This window comes from Leptonychotes weddellii, chromosome 12, assembly GCF_054177405.1.
Source record: "Leptonychotes weddellii isolate Sample4059 chromosome 12, ASM5417740v2, whole genome shotgun sequence".
In the NCBI taxonomy this organism is placed as follows: Eukaryota; Metazoa; Chordata; class Mammalia; order Carnivora; family Phocidae; genus Leptonychotes; species Leptonychotes weddellii.
The window spans coordinates 76,438,880-76,463,598 of record NC_138380.1 but is presented as its reverse complement, the minus strand read 5'-3'; the positions used below and the strand labels follow the sequence as shown (position 1 = coordinate 76,463,598).

Here is a 24,719-nt window from a genome sequence, read left to right as displayed (position 1 = left end):
TGAATGGTACGACTGTCCATCAAGTCACGCAGGTTAGAAATACAGGAGGTATTCATTGTATCTTACTCCACCGTGCTCATTATCCAAACCATCATATAAGCATCAGGTAAAGAGAAAACCATTCCAGGGAGTGGAAACGACATATGCAATACTGTTTTTTTTTTTTTTTAAGATTTTAATTATTTATTTGACAGAGAGATAGGAGAGCACAAGTAGGCAGAGCAGCAGGCAGAGGGAGAGGGAGAAGCAGGCTTCCTGCTGAGCAGGGAGTCTGATGCAGGGCTCCATCCCAGGAGCCTGGGATCATGACCTGAGCCGAAGGCAGATGCTTAACCGACTGAGCCACCCAGGCGCCCCAACATATGCAATATTCTTATGTTGAAAGATAGCATGGTGCAGTCTAGAAACTAAAGAGCTTTCACCTTGATACAGAAGAAGAAGGGACTAGTTCATGATGGGTCACATTAAGGATTTGTTCTTTATCCTAAAAGCAACGGAAGCCATTGGCAGGTCTGAAGCAAAGAAAGTGATATGATCAAATTTAGGTTTTAAAAATAGCATTCTGGATAGAATGGAGAACAGATCTGAAAAACAAGAATATAAAGAGATGACAAAAAAGGCCAGTATAGTCATCCTGGTGAGAAGGGATAGTACTTTGAATAGGGTGCCAACAATGGGCATGGAGAAAAGTGGATGGTTTTAGTGGTAGCAGAGATGAAGCCAACAGGAATTGGTGATAGTGGTGGGAATTCTCTCCTACTTCAGTGTTATGAGGATTGATCTAGCTGAAAGGGGATGGCTGATTACACAGGAGAGAAAACAGATAATTGAGCACTGATAACAGATAACTGAATTGCCCTTAGACCTGGAAGGATCCTCCTCCTATTGCAAAGAGCAAGAAGTCCAGGAGATCAAGGGGCCATGTCTGCCTAGATCAGAGGGCAGACAGAGCTGCTGATTACACATCAGTATTTGCAAGAAGGATGCAGACATAAGCTTGCACATGTTAGGTGCACACATGCATGGTCCCTTCTGGTGTGGTGGGTGAAGAAGCTGGGAATGGGAAGAGAACAGGATCCGGCTGAGAACACTAGAAGTCTGAGAATTACAAATTTAAACCTGGCCTTCCAGATTATTATTTCAGTCAAGGTGGTAGAGTAGAATACATTTTTTATTTTTATCTTTTTTTAAGATTTATTTTTTTAAGTAATCTCTACACCCAATGTGGGACTCAAACTCACAACCTTGAGATCAAGAGTCACATGCTCCACTGACTGAGCCAGCCAGGTGTCCCAGAATACATTTTTTATAATAGTTTGTTATCTTGATTTATAACTTAAATATTTAGACACATAGTATGTGATCCTCCAAGCCATACTCTTGCCCAGGCTATGCAAACTTAGGGTTAGGACTGATAAGCGTGTATAACAGTATAAAGGACTATAGTGCAAGCAGAAACAAATTCATGAGAGTGAGAGTACACTTTAGCTGGGCCAAATCGGATTTTCCAGACTTCTATGTGGGTGATGAGAAAATAAATGGTACAAGTTTCCAGGTACTATATTAACGTATATGAGATACATTTATGTATCTGGAGGGTCAACAATTAAGAGGCTATTTTAATTGTAATGGTTTCAGTGTGATTTTGAAAAGATTCTTGAATATGGCAGAAGTTAAGAGCATGTAAGAGACTTTAGTGATCATGTAATTGAATTTATTCAAATAAAACAGAGGTTCTGACAGATGAAACACTGACTGAGGTTACAAACCTAGTTACTACCCAGTGATTTCCAGCCCCATCCTCTGTCCACTCTTCCAACAATGCTACTTTTCATGAAGACATATGCTGACAGTCAATTCCAACCACAAAGTTTTCACTTTCTTTCATCGTTTAAGGTATTAAAGGAAGTAAATACTTTCATTACTTTAAAAATTTGAGGCACCTAAAAAAAAGTCCATTATTAAATTTTGACTCCAAAGTATTCCAAACAAACAAAAAAGGGAAAACAAAATAAAAAATTCCAACTTCGTGAGGTCACAAGAATTGGCAATCCTGGAAAGTTACTTCTGTTTTCTAAAAAGTTACAGGTAACATAGGGCTCCTTTTAGGACTTAGAATATTCTCCGACTGCTCATTTCCTGATTTGACTACTTTTATTTTTACATCTATTCCTTTGACTTGTTAATCTTATGTGAGACCTGAGTTGAATTAAAATCTTGCTCCTCGCTTTGGTTGCAACCGTGTTACTGTAACCCATCTCCCCCAATTCCTTATTTTCTAAGTTAGAAATCAAAATACACATTTATAAAGCACTGAACACTCAGGGTGCTAACCGCTATTTTACACCTAAAAAAATCCTTGCTTTTCAAACATCAATAAATATCGCTAACGGATTTTTCTTAGCAAGCCTCAGTTATAATAATTGCAATAAAATTAAGAGCTTTAAGAGTGTACCACTAAAGTTTAAAAGAAAAATTATCCAGGGAGTCTTACCTTCAAGCTCGGAAGTAATCCGAAAGTTCTGGCTTTGCGCGAAGTTACCTCCCTTAAAGCATTAGAGTTGACGATCTTAGCAACAGTAACAGATCTTGTCAGGACACCAAGTGATTTTTAGTCCCTCCCATCCAACGACTGCTGCCTAACAGAAGGAAGGACTGAATTCCGCACAAAATTTTCTTCTCTGAGCTAAGCATCAGCGAAATTCGGCTTTCTGAGCGCGAAGAGACGGGGAGGGACCAAAAGGACCCCAGGGGATAAAAGGAAGAGAAAGTGACACATGACAAAGTTGAAGCAGAGACGAGCGCGCCTGGAAGGGGGCAGAGTTGAGGGTCCGGAGTTGGGGATTCATTCCGGACACTCACGCGGCACCAGGGTTCACGCTGGCGACAAGTGGAAGACCCTCCCCTCACAGTTCGCTCCACCACTAGCCGCGCCCCGCGGAGCTTTGACCTCCAAAACTGGTCCGCTTGGCGATACCGCCTCTTCGGCTCCAGATTGACGCCTTTCGTTGGTTCCCAGAGGGATCCTTCAGCATGGCTCGTCCAATAGAGGGCTCTGCCGATGGCCCGGCCGCTCCACTCCTCCCCCGCCCCTCCCCCGCCCCTCGCTGAGGGCCCGCCCCTGCCCCGCGCCCGGGAGCGGAGGAGAGTAAATACAACAGGAGCGCAAAATGGCGGAACCGCCGAGCCCAGTGCACGGCGCTGCGGCCGCCGCCGCCGCCGTCTCGGAGAAAGAACCGTTTGGCAAATTGCAGCCCGCCTTCCGGGACCCACCGGGTCCTCTGTCGGCCAAGAAGGTCCGGACTGAGGAGAAGAAGGCGCCGCGGAGACTGAACGGAGAGGGGGGCAACGGCGGGAACAGCAGGCAGCTGCAGCCGCTGGCGGCACCTTCGCCTCAGAGCTATGGCAGCCCCGCGTCTTGGAGCTTTCCCGGTCTGTCTGCTGCCCCGTCCCCGTCCTCCGCTCGGAGCAGTTTCTCTTTTTCCGCTGGCTCCGCGGTCCCTTCCTCAGCCTCCGCTTCCTCGTCTCAGCCGGTGCCGCGCAAACTGCTGGTCCCTCCTACGCTGCTGCACGCTCAGCCTCACCATCTCTTGCTGCCCGCCGCCGCCTCCTCGGCCAACGCCAAGCCGCGCCGACCTAAGGAGAAGCGAGAGAAGGAAAGGAGGAGGCACGGCCTCGGCGGGGCAGGCGAGGCCGGCGGGGCCGCCCGGGAGGAAAACGGGGAGGTGAAGCCGCTGCCGCGAGGTGGGTGTCGACGCTGGGAGGGGGAGGGGAGGGCGCCGCGGGTCCCCGCCACCTCTTCGCGCCCGCGGGGCCCGGGCAGGGGGAGCGCGGGGGCCGCGGGCGCCAGCCTGGAGGGGGCGGGAGGCGTCCCGTTCTCAGCAGGCGACTTTGCAGTCCCCTTGGGGACAGGAAATGGAGCCTGTAATTTCGGTTGCAGCGAGGGGAATGGCCGAAACTTATTTTTTATATTGTTTCTATCTCCCAGTTAATGCGCTGCAAGATTTGTAGAATTCGGTCTAGAGTACCCGCCTAGGTGTGCTGGGCTACGGAGGGAGAGGGGAGGGAATGGGATCGCGAAGGGTTTGGTCTTGTAAAAGGTGCTTGATTCATTATTAGACCGTTTAGACGTGATCACAGAATTCGTTATTTGTGACACAGACTCCAGCGCCAGAAAATCCTGTCAAAAAAAGGGGTGTGGAGAGCATTGGCGTCAGCTGGAAGCTACCAGAGGCCTGAGCTTTTCATCCCTATTAGGGAAATGAGGTAGTGTGCAGGGCCCGAAGTGTGCTGTTTCATAAGGTAGCCTCCCTGCACCCTCCGCACCGCTCAGTATTCTCAGGTGTTTTGAGTGGTCCTATTTGGAATACCACCACCCTTCAGAAAGAATTTTCAGCCATATTCTTTTTTCCTGCAGCAAATGATAAAATCAGGAGCGTTGACGTGTTTTTTTGCCAGATCAAGTGACTGCAAAATGTTTTAGCATCAGAAAATGGCAAATTCATAAGGGTCCTTTTCAGACAGGGCTAGGCAATTTTCTTTTAAGATGTAGGCTAGCCGTATGATTTTCAGGAAGTATTTATTTGAAATAGATGGAGCTGCTTATTTATTGATACACAGTTGATCTGACGGTGGTACAACACGGAGAGTGGTTGAAAATTAGGTATTTATGTGATCAAAAGCCTAAAGCACATAGTGACCTTTATTATAAATATACATTGAGAATGTATTGTGAAAGTGTTTTTGAGGAAAAATGACATGTCAAGCAGTTTTAGTATTGCTGATCTAATTGTAGCTTAAATCATGAATAATTCTCTATATGTTTGAATTAGAATGGCTGTTCTCACAATTTTTTTAAAATGCTGCACAGGAGTATGTAGTAGCAGAGTTATTTCTTCCCTGCTGTTCTGCCTGTAGAAAACCTTGGACAACTAAGCATAGCCATCAGGTACTCTGGCACAGGGTAAAGTTCTCTCAGTTTTGGAGAGTGTTGCTTCTAGGAAAGTGGTTTTGAGGATGGAACTTACACTACTTTTAGTCTGGAATTTTAGGTGGTTAGTATTTTAAAGCTATTTCGTTTTAATGCTTACCTTTAAAAGTAAAAAGTGCTTGAAAGTCTGTGCGCTTGCAGCTTGGTATTAGTCTCATTTTTGATGTGTGAACAGTGTATTCTTCTAAGTTCTTTGAATGAGGAAGTGAGTGTGGGGTATAACATTGTCAGGGTATTGGAATGGCTGAAAATAAATAAGCATTCTTTCCCAAGTCTAACTTAAAATATGGAGCATAAAAATGGCTCTTAATGTGAAATGGCTGTTAAAGAGAAATTTGTCCAGTTTTTTAAATTACATTTAGAATTCTTCTTTCGAAGGCTACAGATTATTTTATGAAGCCTTAATATGAGGAATGATAGCTTCTACATTAGGATGTGGAGAACATGTTTTTCCATGACCTCTATAGGGTTTTTTTCTTCGTAGTGACTAAATATGAACACCATTGTAAGATTTTCATTTTTTTTTTGAGAGAAATGCTGCTATTTTACTGAAGAAAATCTAAAAATCAAAGGATTTTTTTCGGTGTCTTAATGATTAATGGTGAAAATCTTAAGAAGTATTACCCTTCTAAAGTTCAGTTTTAACTAAATTGAAGTTCTGTTCTAATCAATTAAGAAAATTCCTCAGCAACAGTGTTATTAAAACAGAAAATTATATACATTCAATATAAGTGTAATTATAAATATGAAAATTCTAATTTGTAATACAGTCCGTTTCTCTGGGCTTTATGTAAGAATCTTAGTGAGTGGTTGGGGCATCTGGCTGCCTCAGCCACGGGAGCGTGCAACTCTTTGATCTCGGGTCAGTGAGTTCAAGCCCCACCTTGGGCTTAGCAAGCCCCACCTTGGGCTTAGCCTTATCTTAAAAAAAAAAATCTTAGTGGATATGTCTGTTTTTTTAGATATATAACTCTTTCTAATGTTGCTCTAAGTTGGATAGTTCATGGATAGCACAGAGGATAGTTCAGTGACCCCATTTATCCCATAGCTGGCTGATTGAACAAGCTGAATCAGAACAGAAAGTGAACTATAAAGACACCTAAGCAAAGAAAATAGATCCTTCCCTCAAAAGGCAAACAGACATCCAAAAAATCTAGCTCCCAACTCCATTAACCAGTTGAGTTCCTGTATGCTAGTAGGTTTTTTTTTTTTTAAGTCTTTAGTGAGAACTGCTAAATTTTTACATTGGCTACCATCTTAACAGGAATTACTTGTATTAAATGAAACTGTGTATGAAAAGGCTTGGCAAGCCATTTAGTAAATGTTATTTGAGTCAGAAATATGATGATTTGTTTTTTAACCTTATAACAATTAAAAAGTGGATCAGTCCAGATAGAGTAAGAATCATTGACAGATTTGAAAGTTAAGAGTGATAAAACAACAATCACAAAAGCGTAGCAGTCTAAGCCCATTTAGCATAAGGGTTGGTGCCTTACACACCAAAAACCTGTGAGGTCATCTAGTCATAGTGCGGTAGCTGACTTCCATGATAGCCTGAGTCATCATGTAAAAGTTAAATTTATTTCTTATAAAAAGAAAATGTGCAAAATGTTTTAGATTTTTAAAACTAGAAAATAACCAGATTTAGTGGTGAGAGGTAATCTACTAAAGAGTTCACAGCCCATTTTCCTATAAGATTGAATAAATTTTTGAATTGGTGAATGTGGAAGGTAAGAGTGGACATGTACTGAAGGTATTCAACATTTAGAATTATGTTATAGCAAACAGAACAAACATATTATTGGATAACAGAGTGCCTTAACAATTGCAGTAACTAATAAAACTTGTATAGCTCTTCTCATTTTTGTTAGTGTTTTTGCTTTGCATTTATTAACTTATTTTTTTCCTTAGAATGATCCTGTTAAGTATCCCAAGATAAAACCAGAGCATTTCACAGAATGTTTGCCTTGAAAGTATAGTTACAGAATTTAACTAATGAAAATAGAGGCTTTTTTTAAGAATTGAATAATAATTATTTTGTTTCTATTTTAATTCCAGTTAGCATACAGTGTTATATTCATTTCAGGTGTACGATACAGTGATTCAACAATTCCATACATCACCAGGTGCTCATCACAAGTGCATTCCTTAATCCCCATCACCTATTTAACCCATTCCCCCACCCACTAGGTGCCATTGGTTTGTTCTCTGTAGTTAAAGAGTCTGTTAGATGTGAATAATTTAAGGTATGTAAATGTCAGTGATTTAAAGGGATAGGTGTTGGAAGATTTTTCAAACTAGACTTTTTCCTATCTTTCTAATGTTAATTCCACAATTTTAGGTTAAATTCATATTCAGAGGTTTCATCATTATGACCAAGTATTTGTCACTGCTAAAATAGTTTACTATGATTTCATTTTCTTGTGTAACCTTTGTTTTTCATACCTAGTTTTTTCATTTGCTTAGTTTGGTCTGGCAAAGTCTTTCTGTACCCTCCAGCAGCTCCATAAAATGCTTCTCGGTACAATTTTCCACATGGTCAAATCTGTCAGATAAACTTATCAGTTCTGTTTGTTCCTGTAGTCATCTCTTCTGTAGCTGTCTTTCTTCCTGCTTTAGTCTGGATTGTTTTCTCTTTAGGCCTGCTGCAAAGCTGTCATCTGGGACTTCCCTTAGCTGACATTCTGAGAATTTCTTTCACTTTCGCTGAGTCCCTTTTTTCTGGACCCTATGCCTTCCTTTGGTTTATTCCTTCATTTTGGTTTCCTCTACTATTACTGTGAAAGTGTGCACTGGAAATTTTTTTTTTTTTTAATTTATTTTTACCCTCATGCTAGACTGTTTGGCTGTTGAGAGATTTCTATATTGGAAATCATTTTCCCTCAAAAGTTTGGAGGTGTTCCCATTATTGCCTGGCCTCCAATGTTCTTGTTGAGAAATTTGATCTCCAAAAAAATTGTCTTTTTTCCACAATCTGGGAGATCTCAACCCTTTTATTGAATTTTTAAATTTTAGCTCTCTTTTAAAACAATGTTTCATGAGCTCTTGCTCTTAGTTCCTGTATTGTAGCATCTTGTTCTTTTTTCATGGGTGCAGCATTTTCTGTTACCTCTTCAAGGATATTAATTATAGTTTCTTCGTTTCTTGCATTGTTTTTGGTTCCTCCAAAACTTTTTTTTGGTCGTTGATTTTGGTCTTGTTGGAGGCTTTCTTCAGATTTGTGTGATCCTTAGCAGTTCCTTCATATTCAAGGAATGTTCAAAGCTGATTGAAAGCTCACTGGGCATGCATGAGCATGGCTTAGTGACTAATAAACTCCCATGTTTTACCTTTTTTTTTTTAAGATTTTATTTTTAAGTAATCTCTATACCCGACATGGGGCTCGAACTTACAACCCCGAGATCAAGAATCGCGTGTTGTACCGACTGAGCCAGCTGGGCGCCCCTCCCATATTTTACCTTTACTTCTTTTCTCTGGGTAGTGGGTAAGAGGGTTTTCAGTTTCTTCAGATAAAGGTCCTTCATTTTTCTGTCTGTCTGTGTAACTGGAATAATGGAGAGGAGGGGATTGGCAGAGGTAATGAGTTTAGATGGCGCCGCTGTAGTGCTTGGTGGAGGAAGAAAGCTGTAAGTTTCACCGTTCAGTTTCTAAATTTTCACTTAGTCTCCCTTCTTTCACACCCACATTTCACTTCTCCCTTTTTCTGTGTGGGACGCACCTGAGTTTGGAGCCATTCTGATTCAGTTTTGCTGGAGATCGTACCTCATTCCTGTGGTGGGGGCAGTGAACGGAGGAGGGGGTGAGCGAGCATAATAGAAGGTTAGTGTAAGTCCCAAACAATCCTATTTACTTTGCAGTACCCCTAGAAAGGCTTAGAAATTGGAGATGGTAAAAGATGCAGGAGGGCAGAATCAACCCCCACCCCTCCCATATACACACTTACACATTCTCTCTCTCTCTCTCTCTCTCTCTCTCTCTCTCTCTCTCTCTCTCTATGTGTGTGTGTGTTGCAGCATGTGTCAGAATTTCCTTTTTAAGGCTGAATAATGTTCCATTACATGTTTATACCACATTTGTTTGTACATTCATCCCTTGATAACATGTGGGTTCTTCTACCTTTTGGCTATTATGAATAATGCTACTATGAACATGGATGAACAGATATCTGTCTGAGTCCCTGCTTTCAGTTCTTTTGGATATATGCCCTGAAGTAGAACTGCTGGATTATGTGGTAATCTTAATTTAAGGAACTGCCATACTGTTTTCCATAACTGTTTTCAATAGGAGTTGCACCATTTTACATTCCCACCAGCTGTGCCCAAGGGTTGGGTTAACTATTTAGTATCAGAAAAGTAAATCTAAGTAAGGAGACAAAAAACTCCCAGTAACATTTATTTGGAGCAGATACTTGTGAAGTCAGTGTGCGGTCAGCCATGATAGCTTAGGAAATAAAATTTGGGGATTTGGTGGGAGAAAGAAAAGGCATTTGTTGAGTGCTTGTCATATGCCATGGTATTATCTCAATATTTTTAGATTAAAACTCTGAGTTTTTCTTAGCTCGCTCAGAGTTGCATTGCTAATGTGTAAAGAATTTGGATCAACCCCATCTCTGCAAGAGTGTGAGCCTAACTACAGAATGCCACAGTTAACTTAATTTTTTCCCTTTAGACTGTGATAAACAGGAAGGAGAAAGTGAAGATGAACTTTAAAACTTTTTCCAAGTTATTTCTTTTTTCTCTAACTTTTTATTATAAAAAATTTTAAGCACACAGAAAAGCTGAAAGAATAGATTTTCCTCCTAGATGCAACAACTGTTAATATTTTATCTTATATATGCAATGAATCACTTGAAAGTAAATCATTTGAAAGTAAACTGTAGACATCATGATACTTCATTCTTAAATATTTCAGCCTTCATCTTCTAAAAGTAGATAATTACAATAACTTTAAAATATTTAAGAAGGGGCGCCTAGGTAGCTCAGTCGTAAAGTGTCTGCCTTCGGCTTGGGTCATGATCCCAGGGTCCTGGGATCGAGCCCCACATCGGGCTCCCTGCTTCGCGGGAAGCCTGCTTCTCCCTCTCCCACTACCCCTGCTTGTGTTCCCTCTCTCACTGTGTCTCTCTGCCAAATAAATAAAATCTTTAAAAAAATTTTAAAAATAAAATATTTAAAATAATCATATAGCCAATGCATTTTTAGTCTTCCAATAACCCCCAAGTTCCCCATTGTATCCCAAACAACACTAAATATTTATTTTTATAATGCCATTTCTTGAGTGATATTTTCTTTTTATGTCTTGTTTATTTTATTTTTTTAAAGATCTTATTTATTTATTTGACAGAGAGAGAGACAGCGAGAGAGGGACACAAGTAGGGGGAGTGGGAGAGGAAGAAGCAGGCTTCCTGCTGAGCAGGGAGTCCGATGAGGGACTCAATCCCAGGACGCTGAGATTATGACCTGAGCCGAAGGCAGTCACTTAACCAACTGAGCCACCCAGGCGTCCCTCTCTGTTTACTTTAATCTGGAACTGTTCCACTTACTGTTTTCTTCATATGACATTGACTTTTTGAAGATACTAGTTTAATATACCTGTTACCTTGTAGATTTTTTTATATTCATGATTTCTAAACATTTATAGTGATATATATTTTTAAAGATTTTATTTATTTTAAAGATTTTACTTATTTATTTTGACAGAGAGAGACCCAGCGAGAGACAGAGCACAAGAAGGGGGAGTGGGAGAGGGAGAAGCAGGCTTCCCGCTGAGCAGGGAGCCCGACATGGGGCTCGATCCCAGGACCCCCGGGACCATGACCTGAGCCGAATGCAGACACTTAACGACTGAGCCACCCAAGTGCCCCGATTTTGTTTATTTTTTATTTTATTTCTTTTAAAGATTTTATTTATCTGCGAGAGAGAGAGCCTGAGAGAGCGAGCGTGAGCAGGGGGAAGGGCAGAGGGAGAGGGAGAGAGAGAAGCAGACTCCTTGCTGAGCAGGAAGCCCAACAATGGGGCTGGATCCCCGGACCCTGAGATCATGACCTGAGCCTGAGGCAGCCTCTTAAAGACTGAGCCACCCAGCTGCCACTAAAGATTTTAAGTAATCTCTACATCCATGTTGTGGTATTTAGCTTGATTCTTTGTATTTATTACAAACTGGAAGTTAGGTATCAAGATCAAGGCTGATTAATCCAGATTAAATAGTTTTGGTAAGAATATTTCATAGGTGTGCTTCATATTACATCCCATCAGGAGGCGTATAATATTAAGATTGTGCCATTAGTAAATTGGTTGAGGTGACCATTATCCCCATTATACTAGTTCATTTTTCTATTTGCATTTAGTTTGTAATCGGTGTGTCGATGATTTATGAATATCCAATTTCCCAGCAATTTTTTACTTAAGGGCTTCAGTATCAATTAATGATTTTTGCCTGTGTCACCCATTCTGTTGGGACTTAAAAAATGATGCCAAACTATTTCTAAATAAAAAAGGAATTTGATTTGGGAATGGGGAATTCAAAATAATTTGCTACTCTTGTATTTATATTAAAATTTGGCAGTCTATTTTGATTTTGGGTACCAAAGTAAATAAGTAATAAGACTAGAATCTTATGGTAAACACTTTTCTTGAATTCTAAATTCATCATAGTTTGAATTTTGGAAAGCTACTTGCAGAATGCTTTTCGTTAAAGATTGAGTGTAGTCAGTTACAATTGATGATCTGTTATAATATTGGTAACATGGGCCAAAAATAAGAAGTCCTACCAGTTTTTTTTAATGTAGTAAATATGAATTAGTATAGTGTGTTAAATACTATATATATTTCGAAATTACAATTTCTATTACATAATGTTCTCTGTTGACTAATATAAATTAACTGTATACCTATATGAATTCCTATATTAAATAGATTATATCAATTCCTTCAGAGCAGGCATCATTTTAGTCATCATTTTATGATCTTTGCCTTGTACTCAATAAGTGATTTGAAGAAAAAAATACTTTTTATTAAGAAATTAATTTTATCTGTTCTCTTTGCACTACAAACTTAAGTGGCTACTCTTGTTAGTTTTTTGTGTTTTTTTTAAGATTTTATTTATTTATTTGAGAGAGAGAGAATGAGAGAGAGCACATGAGAGGGGTTAGGGTCAGAGGGAGAAGCAGACTCCCTGCCGAGCAGGGAGCCCGATGCGGGACTCGATCCTGGGATTCCAGGATCGTGACCTGAGCCAAAGGCAGTCGCTTAACCAACTGAGCCACCCGGGCACCCTCTTGTTAGTTTTTTTATAGAAAGGGTATACATTTTCTTTAGATATTATTTAATTCAGAACCGCTTTCAGTGGTTTGACATGTGGAACAATATTCTGGAAAGCCAGTGTCCTGGGGCATTCATTTTCTGGCTGAATCACTGATGAACTTTATACCTTAAGGGAGTATATAGTCACCATTTTTCACTTTTCTCCTTTGAGGATGATGAAAATATCACGATTAGTAAATTCTGTCAGGCTTTTTTGAGTTGGACCAAAAGCTGATGCAGTGAGTACTTGGGTGCAACTTGAACTAGAATATAAGCTTCTTGAGGACAGAAACAATAATAACAACAACAATAATAATAATTAACACATAGAACTGTACTTGGCACTTTATATGTATTTTTATTTAATTTTCACAACTTCTTTAAAGTTTAGTTAGATATTAGCCTTTTATAAGTGCTGAATGGAAGCTCAGAAAATTTAACTTGCCCAAGGATATTAAATAAGTATACAATCTAAATTTTAGATCATTATGTAGTTTGACTTAAGAGCTCCAGCTCTATAAACTATTGTGCAAACTGTGTTAATGTTTTTAAATCTCCTTTATCCAGAATTGTACCTTACATAGTGAGCTAGTTTGCTAAATAAATGAACCAGAGTTTGAAGGAAAAGTGGGACTTAGGAAAATGGAGATGATGGAACAGGCTTGTTAGGGGAAACGGTGTGAGCAAGACCATAGAGACCGGAGTGTGCATGCCATGTTCAGTGGTCTGTGAATAGAACCATTCAGCTGGGATTGGTGATTTTGTACAAAGTTGGGAAATAGCACCTCATGCCAGTTGAAAGTTTGCCACAATATGTTTTCTATTTGCCAGGATAGGGAGTTAAGACTTCGTACTGTGGGCAACAGCAAGGCACAGTTTGTTTGTTTTTAATAGAGTGATAATTTATTCAAATTGGTATTTAAGGAATACTAATTTGTTAGCGTTGTATAGGATGAATTGGCTGAGAGAAAAAATAGAGACAGGGATATTGGAGACTAATTTTAGTGGTAAAATGAGGTACTCCTGGACATGGAAAGGAAAAGATTTTGAGAGGGAATGTATGATCAGCCTTCATGATTATCAAATATGTAGCAAGAGAGGAGGATTTATATATTTAATTTTATGGTTTCAGATGGAGGAAGTAAGCATATCATTGAAAAAATGTTGGTGGGCCTGCAGGAGAACTAGTTGGAAAAGATGGATATGAGTTTGAGATATAGGCAAGTGCCTTATATTAGAGTTCTCTTATCAGATGCAGCTCAAATTAATGGTGAGTCAATATGTAAAGTTTTAAAATGTTCTATGTATAGGAGATTCTGTTAGTGTGTGTATGCTTCAGTATTGCATATGTGGAGGGGACCCTTGTAAAAGTCTCATGGTGGCAGACAACAATGATTGCTTTTTGTGTGAGGAGGAAATAATCTCAGATCCTCTCTTAGTTCTTAGGTAGCCAGCTGTTAACAGCCTTTAAAACGGTCTCAAAAAAATCAAGATTAGGCATGATTCCTTAACTTTTACTCTGGTCTAACAATTTAACAGTTTACCTTCCATTTGTCCTCCCTCTCCTGGCCTCCCTCATCATTGGCCTTATCTCTGCTGCTACTATTTCAGCATTTAGTTTAGTTTGGGACCCTTTTACAGTACTCTTCTCTCTGGCTTTGCTAATCACCCTGTTGGTTTTCTACTGTCTATTGTTAGCACTCCCCAAATCTTAGCTTAGTTTGGAGTTTTATATCCATCTTTGACATAGTCACTATTAGATGTTCCACAGAACTGTAAAATTAATATGTTCAAAACTCAGCCTTCCTTACTCAAATTTGTCCTGCTGTGTATGTTCCTTATCTCAGTGCCATCTTGTATCTGGTGGCTCAAGCTTGAAAACTGGATTCTACACTTTACCTTCATCCAACCTGTAGCCAAATCTTGTTAGTTCTAATCACCATCTTTTATATCTATCTCCTTTCACTGTCCTTTCTACTAGTCTTAGTTCAAGTTACCATTATCTCTAGCCTAGATTATTGTATAACTGCCTCCTTATTGGGCTCCCTACTTCAAATCTGTGATGTTTCAATTCATTTTTCATGCTACAGCCTAAGTGATGGCTAGAAATCTGAACACATTTGGTTATGTCACTTTTCTGTTTATGAGATGATGTTCAAATTCCTAAAAATGTCCTTCAAGGCTCTTGTTTAGCTCTTTAACTTCTCCTCAGTGCTTCTTGCTGCCTAGAACTTTGTCTATGCGTTATCCCTCGTTCCACAGTTCTACTACACCTAGCTAATGTCTACTCATCTTTTAGGACTCCACTTGAAAGGGAGGCCTTTATTATTCCCTAGACTAGGTTAGGTCCCCTTGTTGTCTCTTCCCATGTCACCTTGCACTTCTTCCTTCCTGACTTTCTTCATTTCATTTTAATCACTCATTTAGTTATCTTCTTCACTAGACACACAGCCTGTGAAATCTGGGGGCTGTGGTTATCTTGTTTCAGGTCAGGGTACCTCTGGGTAGTCAGTAACTGTTTGGGAAATTAACGAGTTGTACTGCATTTCAGCCCTTTCTGCCTGCTGAGAAGAGATATCTAGTTGTTATTCAGGAAAATTTTGGCAGGTATTTCAAAGTAAGAACAGTAGAAAAGTGATAATGGGATGAGAAGTTGATCAACAGCTCACAGACAGTGGTTAAATTGTCAAGTGAGCACAAGAGGCAGATATTAATGTTATGAGAACTAGAAAGGAAAGTCACTGTGTGGATAATACTAATTGTATTATGTTTGACTCACTTGAGTTATCCGAATTACCATTTTGTACACTCTAATCTCAAAAAAATAAAGCTTATCACTACATTATACGAAGAGGAAATTTTTTTATTTTTTTATTTTTTTAAAGATTTTATTTATTTGACAGAGAGAGAGACAGCAAGAGAGGGAACACAAGCAGGGGAGTGGGAGAGGGAGAAGCGGGCTTCCCGCTGAGCAGAGAGCCTGATGCAGGGCTCCATCCCAGGATCCTGGGATCATGACCTGAGCCAAAGGCAGACACTTAACGACTGACCCACCTGGGTGCCCTGGAAATTTTGTTTTTAATCTGCATGTATTTACAAAACCCGTAAGGGCATTATAAATGGAAATCCTATTTGTAATTTATTTAGACATAAAATTAGATAGGAATTAAGATTAATTTTGTTCCAGCAATCAGATAGTTTTTAATACCATTTTAACACCATTTATTGAATAGGTCATTCTTTGCACTCAGATGTGGAATGCCAGTTTTTATCCTATACTAAAATCACGTGTGCTTGGATCTGTTTTTATTTTTCTAAATCTTTAAAAAAAGATTTTATTTATTTATTTATAGATTTTTTTATTTTTAAGTAATCTCTGCACCCAGTGTGGGGCTGGAAATCACAACCCCGACATCAAGAGTCCCATGCTCTACAGATTGAGTGCCAGGTGCCCCCTCAGGTCTATTTTTAGATTCCCAATTCTTTACATTTATCAGTTCATTTCTACTCAAGTAACACTCTCATTTTACTGTATCTTTAGATTTTAATATCTATAGGGCAAGGCCCCCCTGCTTCCATACTCTTTTTCAGAATTTTCTTGGCTTTTTAAAATACCAGGCTTATTGAGGCATAATTCACATAAGATAAAATTTACCCCTTTAAGGTTTATAGGTCTATGAGTTCTAATAAGTGTACATTGTAGCCACCAGCACAGTCATGATATTTTCTATCACCTCAAAATGTTCCCTTTGCCACTCATTGCTCATACCTCCAGTCCCGGGCATGATTTGTCTTTTGTCCCAATAGTTTTGCCTTTTCCAGAATGTCATATAAGTTGAATCTTACATTGTCTTTTTTATGTTTGGCTTCTTTCACTTAGCGTATTGCTTTTGAGATTCATCAGTGTTGCATTAATCAATTTATTCCTTTTATTTCTGAGTAGTAGTTCATTGCATAGAGATACCACAGTTTGTTTTTTCATTTTCCAGTTGGTGGACATTTGGATTGTTTCTGGTTTTTGATGGTTATGAATAAGCCCACTATAGTCATTCATAGATGAATCTTGTGGTGGACATAAGCTTTCATTCTCTTGAGCAAATATCTAGAAGTGGAATCACTGGGTTGTATGGTTAAATTTATGCTTAACTTCATAAGAAACTTCCATACTTTTCTCAAGTGGCTGTACTTTCTTCATTCCCACCAGCCCTTGATATTGTTATAGTCTACTAAATCTTAGTCATCCTAGTGGATATGTAGTAGTATTTCATTATGGTTTTAATTTGCAGTTCCCTAATGACTTCTGATGTTCAGCATCATTTTATGTGCTTATTTTCCATCCCTGTCTCTTCTTTGGTGAAGTGTCTGTTCAGATTATGTGTTGTTTTTATTTTCAAATTGTAATCATTCTTTACATATTCTGTGTACAAGTTCTTTATCAGATATGTATTTCCCAAATGTATTCTCCCATTCTGTGGCTTTGCATTCCCTTAATATTATCCTTCACACTTCTTCAGAGCAGAAAAATTTGATTTTGGTGAAGTCTACTTCATAATTTATTTCTTTTATGGTTTGTGGTTTTTGTGTCTTAACCAAGAGAGCTTTGCCTAACCCAGGGTCACACACGTTTTCTTTTTTTTTTTTTTATTCTTATGTTAATCCCCATACATTACATCATTAGTTCTAGATGAAGTGTTCCATGATTCATTGTGCATAACACCCAGTGACACACGTTTTCTCTTATATTTTCTTTTTGATACTTTATAGTTTTAGGTTTTACCTTTAGGACTGTAGTGCATTTTGAAAATTTTTGTATTTGAGGTTTGGATCAAAGTTCCCTTACTCTTATTTTTCCTTATTGATTAAGTGGGAAATTATTTTGTGAAGTCCACTCTCTCCCCCCTCCCCCGACTCCAGTCACCTAGGGGTTTTCATTAAATTTATTGATTAAAGTAGGGGCAGATTGTAATTACAGAATTTTCTTTATACTTACAAGCTACATGTATGTCTTTACCTACTCTTATATTCTTTTATATCTCCATAAAGTCTATTGATATTTAATACAGATTATGAGTTTTCTTCTGGTATTTTGTTCATTTTGGGGAGTTTTTTCCAGATTGTTACTGGTATATAAGAAAGCTTTTGTTGTTTCTACATATACTTGATAATTGGGTATGTTAAGTGTATAGTATTGAAAGGTTATCAATTCTTCATAATCAGGAACAGGTTTTTGTTTTGTTTTTGTTTTAAGTAGGCTCTATGCCCAATGTGGGGCTTGAACTAATGACCCTGAAATTGAGGGTCACATGCTCTACTGACTGAGCCAACCAGGGGCCCTAAGGAACAGATTGAATCACAATAAGGTACTTTGTAATATTCAGGAAATGATTTCTTTGTGGTTCTTCAAACATTGTGTTTGTCTTTGAAATCTGAGATCTCTGTTAGCAGAGTATAACTATTCAACTTGACAAACACTTTTAGTGCTTAGGTATCCTGGTAGGTTTTAGTAAAAATGACAAAATCAATATAAAGCTTCTGCCGTCAAGTACCTTAAGCAATCTAGCAGTATACCAGAAAAAGTAATTATAATATTTAATGCTCTAAGTTAAATACCACAGGACAGATGGACAGTAGTGTTGGTTCTAGTGGAAATGGGAGTAGGCAGATATTAAGAAAGGGAGATGGAATGCAGGAGGGAGGAGGGGATGTTTGAGAGAACCTTTGAAGGACAGTGTGGTAGGTTATCAGTAAAGAAATGAAGGAATTGGGACGCCTGGGTGGCTCAGTCAGTTAAGTGTCTGCCTTTGGCTTAGGTCATTGGGCTCCTTGCTCAGTGGGGAGCCTGCTTCGCCCTCTGCCACTCCCCCTGCTTATGCACACTTTCTCTGTGTGTGTGTGTTTGTGTGTGTGTGTGTGTCAAGTAAAGAAGTAAAATCTTTTTTAAAAAAAAGAAATGAAGGAATTCTAGGTAGAGAGCATTATTTGAAGTGTAACATTCATGGAACTAGATAGGAAAACAACGATGCAGTGCCATAAAAGCTTAAGGAAGAAAATAATTCCGAGATGTTTGATTATAGTTCTGACATTATATATTGCTAAGCATCTTTATTCTAGCCCTTCACTTTTTTTTTTTTAAAAAGATTTTATTTATTTATTTGACAGAGAGAGAGCACAAGCAGGGGGCGTGGGAGAGAGAAAAAAGCAGGCTCCTGCTGAGCAGGGAACCTAATGTGGGGCTCAGTCCCAGGATCCAGGGCTCATGACCTGAGCCGAAGGTAGATGCTTAACCAGCTGAGCCACCCAGGCACCCCTCTAGCCCTTCACTTTTGATTTTTAAATATCAGCGTGTTTTATAAGACAAATTCTGTTTTAACATTGACCTGAAGTCAGTGCAAGTTTTGTACATACGTAACTTATACCAAACAACTTCTTCATTTACTCTAAGACTTTGTGAAGGATATATTATCTTTTGCTGTGTAACAGACTTAAAATTTGGTGGCGTAAAATACAACCATTTTATTGTATTTAGTGATTTTATGGGTCAGGAATTCCAGCAGAATTGACTAGGTGATTCTGCTTCATGTGGGGTTGACTGGGGTTGCTCAGTGATGGTCAGTTGGTGGCTGGTCTTGTTTACTAGGTCCCAAGATGGCTTTACTCACTTGGATGTTTTCTCATCCCTCTGATAACTAGATGCTAAGCCGAGCCCCTCTCTATCTGTGTCATCTTGGGTCCTTTCCACGTGATCTCATCAGGATAGTTGGATTTCTTAGATGGCAGCTCAGGACTCCAAGAGACCTGAGTGGAAACAGCGAGACTTCTTATAACCTAGCTTTAGAAGTCTGAATCATTTCCTCCCTGTACATATATTAGGGCATTAATATTTATAATGTATTACAAATTTTAATATATTAAAATAATTTAAATAAATTAAAATAAAAATTTGTAATGCATTACATAATATAATAGGTATATTTTGTAAAATTTCCTTAGAGTACATTCTAAATTGAAAATAGATAAAGCACCTATAGTAGCATTATTTAATGATATTAACTAAATACATAACTTTTTAAAATTTAGAACTTTAATTGGTTGCATGAAAAACATAAAGGGTATATAATAAGAGCAGTGGTTCCCATATATGCTGTTATCATTAACTACAAACTATATGACTTACTGTTTGGATTATAGAGCATAATTGTAGTTAAATAATGTAATTGTATAATGTTGACTTCAGAGGTCTAGAATGCCCCAGTTCGTGTGTGAATCACATTTTATATGACAGCTATAGTATAAAGTTCAGTGACTAGAGTGATTTAAGTCTGTGATCTAGATACCAAGTAGAGTGCCTCAGTACTTTTATATCTTGCCTTTACAGTATTTTGAGAGGAGGAAAGCTAATTGTACTTCTGTTTTGGAGGCAGATCTTTCGTGGTCGGTCAGTGAAGTAAGCCTGACCTGAAATTTTTTATTAGGGTAGGAGAGGGAGCCCAGACCACTATTTCATGTTATGTCTGGCTTGGCTTTCATGTAGGTATATATATATTTATTTTTTGTTTTCCTTTTAGTGATTCTGTGTTTTGGGGACGACTGTTACTATACTGTTTGTCACTCTATGTGTGTTACTAGATGCCTTCTTAATACAATTCTGCTATTTATATTTAATAAAATGCTAGCTACCTTTGTTAAGTGCCTGTGATATATACTGGGCATAGTGTTGGAAATAATGCATATGTTGCTTTTAATCCTCATAAAAATCTAAAAGATAAGTGCTACTGTCTTTGACAGATGAGAATGCTGAGGCACAACATAGTTAATAAGTAATTTGTTTTGTGTCAGTTGGTGGCAGGAGCAGCTGGAAATTAAGTACGTCTGATTACAAAGCCTGAGTTATTTCCAACGTATTATAGTATGTTTAGAATTTCTTAATACACAGCCGTCTTAAACTACATCATTTTCAACATTCTCTTCCTTGTTTTTTTGGTCTCAGTATTTAGAGCAACCTGCCTATTCCTGAATAGTAAGAGAGATAAGTATTGTACAATTTGAACTTCCTCATAATATCTTCAGGCAGAAACATTTTTTGCATTACTGTACAAAACATAGGACGTTTTTGCTTTATGAGTCATTATACTAAATTTTTCCCCTTCTTAAAAAAAGCAGAAACGTAGAATCATAAAATACTAGCAAAGAAAGGTTCATCAGAGATAGCATAAGCCCCTGATTTTACAAGTACAAGCAACAGAAGCTCCATAACACTCCTTCAGTTCAGCAGTTCACAAGTCCTTATATTCTAAGTTACTGGAACTGCACAGGTCTTTCATATCTCAGGGTTCTTAACACAGCAATTTTTACAGTTAAGTCCATAAGGACCTTTCACCCTTTAACAGTTGCCCTCAGTATAGATGAGCAGACAACCCTAGAGGAGGAGTCAGTTATTTTAAATACCGTCTGCCTCATGCCTGTCAGATCTCAGCCATCCCTTAATTAGAAGAAAGGGTTTTTCTTCTTTGCCTTCCAACTTTCTGGAACCCATTTCTATGTCATTCCTTCCCCTATTATATAACTATCTACCGGAGAAGATTTGGTGCAGAAGAGCTAGAAGTAGTGCTCCTTGTATGTGCCAGTTATGAGTTAGGAACTATCCCTTATTAGCTAAATACAATGAAACATTTGTGATCCAAAGAATTCTCATTATGTTTTTTTTTTTTTTTCCTAAAGTGTGGTATAAGAGCTTTTAACTGGAAATTTGGGGACTTGGTTAGGACTTTTCCTACTTCTGCCACTTAATCTCTGTCCCTGAGAAAATCTTAAATGCTCTGGGCCTTGACGAGGAGAGTAGGTAAAATCTTTAATTTGTTTCTATGAAAAAACTAATTTTATGGAAACTTTTCTGGCAGCTGCCGCACTTCAACACTATCTTATTGATTGTTGTCATACCTCTGCTATTTTTTATTGTTTATTTCTAGAGTCTTATAAGAGCATTTACTTTCTTAAATTACGTCACAATTTCCCTAATTTGTCCTCTGCTTCTTATATGATTCAACAGACATTTACTGCCTGCTATATGCTTGGCACTGTGTAGGGGAATGCAGAGAGGAAAGCTGTTTATATTTCTTGACTTCAGGAATTTATAATTTAATTGGAAAGATTATTAGCTGCGATGTAAGAGACACTTTGTATTATTACGCATCTTGTTTCTTTTTCTGAATGTTGCTTTTTTTTTATCTTCTGTGACTGCTGACCCTTCAAATGATTATCAGTAATTTGCTTTTATTTACATTAACTCTTTTCTTCTTTTGCCCCGTGGAAACTTCATTGATTTTGAGCATCTTATGTGCAAAACACTATTGTAGATTCTATAGAAGAAGACAAAGATGTGTTAGATACAAAAACTGCAGAAGAATTCTTAATCTCAGGAAACAAACTTGAGGGTTGCTGGAGTGGTGGGGGGTGGTAGGGATGGGGTGGCTTGGGTGATGGACATTGGGGAGGGTATGTGCTATGGTGAGCGCTGTGAATTGTGTAAGACTGATGAATCACAGACCTGAACCTGTGAAACAAATAATACATTATATATTAAAAAAAAAAAGAAGATAGTAGGAAGGGAAAAATGAAGGGGGGGGAAATCAGAGGGGGAGACGAACCATGAAAGACTATAGACTCTGAGAAGCAAACTGACGGTTCTAGAGGGGAGGGGAGTGGGGGGATGGGTTAGCCCGGTGATGGGTATTAAGGAGGGCACATACTGCATGGAGCACTGGGTGTTATACGCAAACAATGAATCATGGAACATTACATCAAAAACTAATGATGATTAACATAACATAAAATTAAAAAAAAAAGACAAACCAAAAAACTGCAGAAGAGTTTATATTCAGCAGGGCAGATAGAACAGGTACACAAAGAAGCAGAATTCAAATCATAAGAGAGGGAAGAGGAGGCAATGGGGTCATTTCTAGTTGTAGGGATCAAGGAGTCCTTAATGAAAAGCTGAATTTCAGCTGGATCTTGCAGGATGTGTAGGATTCTGGTCGGCAAGAGTAGGGATGGGCAAAGGCATTCTAAGTAAATGGAGTAAGACTCAAGTAGTAATGAATTAAACAATCTGGAATCTTGTGTACATATACATATGGTTGAATAGTAGAAGAAATGATTAAAGTATGAGTCTTCACTATACAGATTCTTGAATGGCATACTGTGGGAAGTTTCTTTTTTTACATAGGGTGGATTTGTTCATTTGTTTAAAGTAGAGGAGAGTGACATGATAAACTATATTTTCAAGGAATATTTTTTTGTCATTGCTGAGTGGATTGGTGGAGAGGAGAGAAATTTTAAGTAGGAAGATCACTTCTTTCAAAAGATAATTAATCAGTTATGGTGATAGCTGTGGAAAGGGAAAGGAAGATGGACGTATTTCAGTAGACTGAACTAAACAAGTGATTTAATGTTAGGGGAAAAACTAAAGAGGGAAGTGTAAAGGTTTTAAGAATTTTGAATTTGGATGTCAGGGGCTGTTGTGCCATTAACCTAAACAGGGAATTAAAAGGAGAGCTTGAACCTTATTTATATAAGAAAGATGATAATTTTGGTGTTAAATATTTTTCTTTTTTTTTTTTTTAAGATTTTATTTATGTATTTGACAGAGAGAGAGAGAGACACTGAGAGAGGGAACACAAGCAGGGGGAGTGGGAGAGGGTGAAGCAGGCTTCCTGAGGAGTGGGGAGCCTGATGCGGGGCTCAACCCCAGGACCACGACCCAAGCCGAAGGCAGATGCCCAACGACTGAGCCAACCAGGCGCCCCAAATATTTCTTTTCTTTTTAAAATTTTTAAAATTTTTTTTATTTTTTTAAGTAATCTCTCTACCCAGTATGGGGCTTGAACTCACAGCCTCAAGATCAAGAGTTGCAGGCTCTGCTGACTGAGCCAGCCAGGTGCCCCAGGATGTTAAATATCTCTTACGGAGATGACGTGGTGAAGCTTGGCCAAGAGGTTGGGTTGAGATATTAGTTTGGGGACTCATTTGCCTAATGGTTACAGTTTAAATCCTAGGAATGCATTTTTAGACAAGTATAGAGAAAGGAGGTACACCTAAGATAAAATCCTAAGGAGAATGTGCAGGTTTTGATGGTAGGATCATGAGTTATGGAGTAGTCACAATAGTGGAGTTCCACTGACTTTAGGGAGAAGTTTTGAGTAAGAGGCTAGTAATATCTCTTGCAGTGAGGACCAATAAAAAAAAAGGCTGATAAGTGAAATATGTCAATCAGAGAAAGACAATTATCGTATGATATCACTCATATGTGGAGTTTAAGAAACAAAACAAAGCATCATAGGGGAAGAGAGGAAAAAATAAGATGAAACCAGAGAGGGAGACAAACCATATGAGACTCAATCATAGGAAACAAACTTAGGGTAGCTGGAGGGGAGTGGATAGGGGAATGGGGTGATTGGGTGATGGACATTAAGGAGGGCATGTGATGTAATGAGCACTGGGTATTATAATAAGACTGATGAATCACTGAACTCTACTTCTGAAACCAATAATACATTATATGTTGGTTAATTGAGTTAAATAAAAAAACGGAAAAAAAATAAATGAGTGTTGACAAACTAGCCTTAAAGCAAGTCTCTTTAAAAACAAGTGTTCCAAACACTACTTCTATGTCATATATAGAATGGCTCAGTGATTTGTTGATGAGATTTTCAATAAATATTTCTGTACAAGCAAAATAAAATCTTTTTTTTTTTAAGATTTTATTTATTTGAGAGAGAGAGAGAAACCGCATGAGAGGGGATAAGGTCAGAGGGAGAAGCAGGCTCCCTGCTGAGCCGGGAGCCCGATGTGGGACTCGATCCCAGGACTCCGGGATCATGACCTGAGCCGAAGGCAGTCGCTTAACCAACTGAGCCACGCAGGTGCCCAAGAAAATTAAAATCTTTAAAAAAAGACTGAGAAGGCATCACTCCTTTTTACTATATCTTTTATCTTTTCCTTTCCATTTTTGTAATGTTACTTTCCCTCTTCCTCCCCACTTCAATTCTGTATTATTTCTCATTTTCTCCTGTTTCCTGCTTGTTTTCAGATCTATTTCTAGCTATACTTCTGTCTGGGGAGGGTGATCAGGAAGATCAGTGTTGTTGTTCAGACTAACTGATTTCATAGACTGCATTATTACAGTGTGAATCATGGCACATACCCAAAGCAGGCAAACTGTGATAGCATGAAGCCTATTTGAGGTTTGTTCTACAAGAATATATTGTGGCTGAAAGCTTTAGCAGGAAATTCTACCAACACTTCTTAAGAAGTAAGTGTGGATTTTTATGACACTTCTTTATTTTTTTATTTTTATTTTTTTATGTAAGCTCTATGCCCAACGTGGGGCTTGAACTCATGACCCTGAAATCAAGAGTTGCTCTGCTGACTGA

General features: G+C 38.6%; 2 protein-coding genes across 9 annotated transcripts in view; one reads left to right on the top strand and one right to left on the bottom strand.

The window, feature by feature from the left end:
- LOC145716378 (uncharacterized) overlaps window positions 1-3,120 on the bottom strand; it is a 116,958-nt gene extending 113,838 nt beyond the window's left edge. For all 7 annotated transcript variants that reach the window (XR_014139009.1, XR_014139010.1, XR_014139011.1 and 4 more), the window contains exon 1: window positions 2,495-3,120. The gene's annotated coding sequence lies outside the window, so the exon portion shown is untranslated. The remainder of the gene's footprint in view (window positions 1-2,494) is intronic.
- A 1-nt stretch (window position 3,121) lies between these two features.
- RSBN1L (round spermatid basic protein 1 like) overlaps window positions 3,122-24,719 on the top strand; it is a 70,206-nt gene continuing 48,608 nt past the window's right edge. Inside the window, exon 1 of one of the 2 annotated variants that reach the window (XM_081799654.1) lies at window positions 3,122-3,744. In XM_081799654.1, the coding sequence (XP_081655780.1) occupies window positions 3,171-3,744 (574 nt within the window). In that variant the 5' untranslated portion in view covers window positions 3,122-3,170. The remainder of the gene's footprint in view (window positions 3,745-24,719) is intronic. The other variant, XM_006731912.3, reaches the window with a different exon arrangement.